Genomic DNA, 4,108 nt, shown 5'->3' with positions numbered 1-4,108 from the left:
GATGCTAGTTGGTTTAATTGGTGGAAGATCATATGTTCAGATCCTATATGCATATTAATACTCCTCTGATTATGAACATGTTTATGCTTTGCGAGTAGTTACTTTTGTTCTTGAGGACATGGGAGAAGTCTTGCTATTAGTAGTCATGTGAATTTGGTATTCGTTCGATATTTTGATGAGATGTATGTTGTCTCTCCTCTAGTGGTGTTATGTGAATGTTGACTACATGACACTTCACCATTATTTGGGCCTAGAGGAAGGCATTGGGAAGTAATAACTAGATGATGGGTTGCTAGAGTGACAGAAGCTTAAACCCTAGTTTATGCGTTGCTTCGTAAGGGGCTGATTTGGATCCATATGTTTCATGCTATGGTTAGGTTTACCTTAATACTTTTGTTGTAGTTGCGGATGCTTGCAATAGAGGGTAATCATAAGTGGGATGCTTGTCCAAGTAAGGACAGTACCCAAGCACCGGTCCACCCACATACCAAATTATCAAAGTACCGAACGCAAATCATATGAACGTGATGAAAACTAGCTTGACGATATTCCCATGTGTCCTCGGGAGCGCTTTACATCATATAAGAGTTTGTCCAGGCTTATCCTTTTCTACAAAAAGGATTGGGCCACCTTGCTGCACCTTATTTACTTTTTTTACTTGTTGCTCGTTACAAATTATCTTATCACAAAATTATCTGTTACCACTTATTCAGTACTTGCAGAGAATACCTTGCTGGAAACCGCTTATCATTTCCTTCTGCTCCTCGTTGGGTTCGACACTCTTACTTATCGAAAGGACTACAATAGATTCCCTATACTTGTGGGTCATCAAATTCCACCAAGAGATATTTGATTCCCCCACTAATCCCTAGCGGATCTTGTTACTCTTGGGTGATTGAGCACCCTAGACGGTTGAGGTCACCACGGAGCCATAGTCCATTGTGATGAAGCTTCGTGGTTGTGTTAGGAGCCTCCGATTAAGTTGTGGAGTTTTTCCCAACCTTGTTTGTAAAGGTCCGGCCGCCGCCTCCAAGGGCACCAATAGTGGAATCACGACATCTCGCATTGTGTGAGGGCATGAGGAGAATACAGTGGACCTAGTGGCTTCTTGGGGAGCATTGTGCCTCCACACCGGTCTAACGGAGACGTACTTCCCCTCAAAAGGAAGGAACTTCGGTAACACATCCTTGTCTCCACCGGCTCCACTCTTGGTTATCTCGTACCTTTACTTGTGCAAGCTTTTAGTGTTACTTCCCTTGCTTGCTTGTGTGTTTGTTGTTGTTGTTGTTGTTGTTGTTGCATCATATAGGTTGCTCACCTAATTGCACTGCTAGACAACCTTCTTTTATGCAAAGTTTAATTTGGTAAAGGAAAGCTAAAAATTGTTAGTTGCATATTCACCCCCCTCTAGTCAACCTTTTCGATCCTTTCACTCGGCCATCGGCGCCATAGCCCCGCTCTCCACCTTGCCGGAATCCCCATGCTAGGGTTCTAGGTGACATGGCCGCTAAGAGAGGTTGGCGTTGCTAGCCGTGTGTGTTCGCCGTCGAAGACGCGGTGGAAGAGAGGGCTCGAGGCGTGGCGGTGACACTACAAAAAAAGACACATCCATGACATTTTGGACCGAACGAATTTTTTTCCTATCATGCTTATGACACTTCTATGACGATAATTGTGGAAAAACCCGGTATCATCATAGACGTGGTGGGCTCCTACTTCTATGACAAAAAATCATGACAGAAAATGGGCTTTTCATCCTGGGTGGGCCGAAGACGCAACTGCATGAGATTCTTTGGGTCATGTATGATGCAAAAAACCGTGGTAGAAGCGAGGGCGAGGAAAATATCGGGGAGTTCCCGGTTACGGTGGGTGGTCGGGGCCGAGTGATGCACGGAGGTTTGCATGTTTCTCTTGTACACGTACACGCGTGTGTGCGAGGTGTTACGCTCTAACTGAACCCGAGCGAGGCGTTGGGCTCTAATTGAACCCGATCTATTGCACTAGCTACGTTACTGAACCCCGATCGATCCCTTGTTGTTAACTGAACCCGAGTGATTCCTTCGCTACTGCTGCTAACTGAAGCCGATCGATGCTGCCTCTTGATGAACAGTGAGTGTTGTTCGGGGGGGTGGATGAATAGTTCCTGGTAGGGGGTTGGATGAATAGGACCCTGTGGTAGTAGAGGTCGTTGCCGCTGGATGAATAGGACCCCGACCGAGCCGGTTGGGGGTGGATGAACATGACCCCGTGGAGGGCTGGATGAACAGGACCCTGTGGAGGGCTGGTTGAACAGTAGCCGATGGAGGGCTGGATGAATAGTAGCCCATGGAGGGGTGGTTGAACAGGACCCCATGGAGAGGGCTGGTGGAACAGTAGCCGGTGGAGAAGCGGTGGAGGATGGATGAACAGGAGCCCATGGATGAACAGTGGTTGATGGAGGCAGAAGGGGAGACGCCGTGGATGAACAATCACAGGTGGGGGCTGGAGGAGGTCGACGGTGGATGAACAGTTTGTGCAGGCAGTCGACGATGGAGATGAACAGTATCCCATGGAGTTTCATTTTGCGATACGCCACACCCGTCCCGATGAACAGGACCCCCGTTTCGACCGTAGCGCTCCAACACAAGTCTGTTTCCTCCGTTTTGCGATATGCCACACCCCTCCCGATCAACAGGACCCCGTTTCGACCGTAGGAGGTCCAAGAGAATTCTGTTTCCTCCGTTTTGCCGTACGTCAGACCCCTTCCGATGAACAGGATCCCGTTTCGAATGTGGCCGGTCGAACACAAGGCCGTTTCCTCCATTCTGTGGTACGCCAGGCCTTGTTTCGATCGGCCATTCCGTCCAAGCCGGTTGGCTCCTGATGAACACGACGACGCAGTTTCTCTGTTCCGACCCAGCCATGTACATGAGCCCTGGCCATATGTATGCGCGAGTAGGGGTTTAAAACCCCGCCCGTATGTACGTACGTGGCCGTATTTACTTTCTTGCACCCTGGTTGTACCTACGTGTACATGCTACGTGCGCGCCTCTACTACGACACGTGCGCGCCTATACTATGACACGTGTCCTTCCTTACACGGCCATGGTTCATCGCTGCAGCCTGCAGACAGACCGATCGTATGTATGTACACGTTCGCGACCAAAATGACAATGCTACATATGCTTCAACCAAGTGGGTCCCAATTGTCAGGCACTTTCTTGTGTGCGAAGACGTAGCTGGTGGGTCCCAGCAGTTAGGGGGAAGCATTTTTTCGCGAAATACGGTGGCCCGTCCAATGGGTGCCCGCTGTCAGGTGGAGAAATCATTATTTTGCGCGTAATAAGGAGGCACTTCCTTGCTACGGCAGTGGACCAAGCTGTTAGCCTCTCCACGTACAATACTCTTCCAATGAAGTCGTCGTGGATCAGCAGGTCCGGCCTGGGCTCAACCGCGGCCAGCGCGTCCGCGAACACCAGCCCGAGCGCCGCCATCGCGGGGACGAAGTCCACAAGATGTGTCGTGGACGAGAGCTCGTCCGTGCACTGCAGGCCATCCTTGAAGGGGAACGGAAGCTCGATGACCGCGGCGCCGGCGCCGGCGCCGTTGAATCCCGCGTGGATGAAGAGCGCGTTGCGCGGGATGGTGAAGAAGGTGACGATGGAGGCGAGGCGGCGGCCGAGGAGGAGGCGCGCCAGGTGGAGCAGCGGCATGGCATGGCCTTTGGCCATGGAGGGGAGCATGTCGACGTGACGGAGCGGCGGTGAAGCGGCCATGGATGGATATACAGTGCAGGAGGCGTGTAGCAGTGCAGCTGTGCAAGTGTGTGAGTCTCACACAGTCTCGTACGTCCGATTATATACTCGCTTGCGCCGCACGCGCCTAGAGCTATAGCTTGCTGTTGAAGCCGCGTAACTACTAGAGGTAAAAATTTAACTGTAGTAATAATTGAGAGGCATCGGATGCGAAGGACAATCAGACGTCCAGTCAAGCGAGTGAAACGACGGGCTTTAATAACAGTGCAATGATTCCATCTTCAACGGCGTACGCATGGCGTGGGCCTGGCTGTTCTCGTCATTGATGCACTGCCTGCTTTCGTCTTTCTCGTCTCGATGTAGTACGGCGCCGA

At 50.9% G+C, this 4,108-nt stretch overlaps 1 protein-coding gene across 1 annotated transcript; it reads right to left on the bottom strand.

Annotated features, from left to right (window-relative positions):
- Window positions 1-3,166: 3,166 nt before the first annotated feature.
- LOC147958952 (UDP-glycosyltransferase 90A2-like) lies at window positions 3,167-3,755 on the bottom strand. The gene is made up of 2 exons (XM_087532379.1): window positions 3,379-3,755; window positions 3,167-3,218 (listed from the first exon to the last, which is right to left on the bottom strand). The coding sequence occupies exons 1-2, from the start codon at window positions 3,753-3,755 to the stop codon at window positions 3,167-3,169; spliced, it is 429 nt and encodes a 142-aa protein (XP_087388505.1).
- Between the last annotated feature and the right edge of the window lie 353 nt (window positions 3,756-4,108).

This window comes from Triticum urartu, chromosome 7A (assembly GCF_056163025.1).
Source record: "Triticum urartu cultivar PI428250 chromosome 7A, HENAU_Tu73, whole genome shotgun sequence".
Taxonomy (NCBI): domain Eukaryota; kingdom Viridiplantae; phylum Streptophyta; class Magnoliopsida; order Poales; family Poaceae; genus Triticum; species Triticum urartu.
Note: the sequence above shows the minus strand (reverse complement) of the source record. Positions and strands in the feature narration are given on the sequence as shown.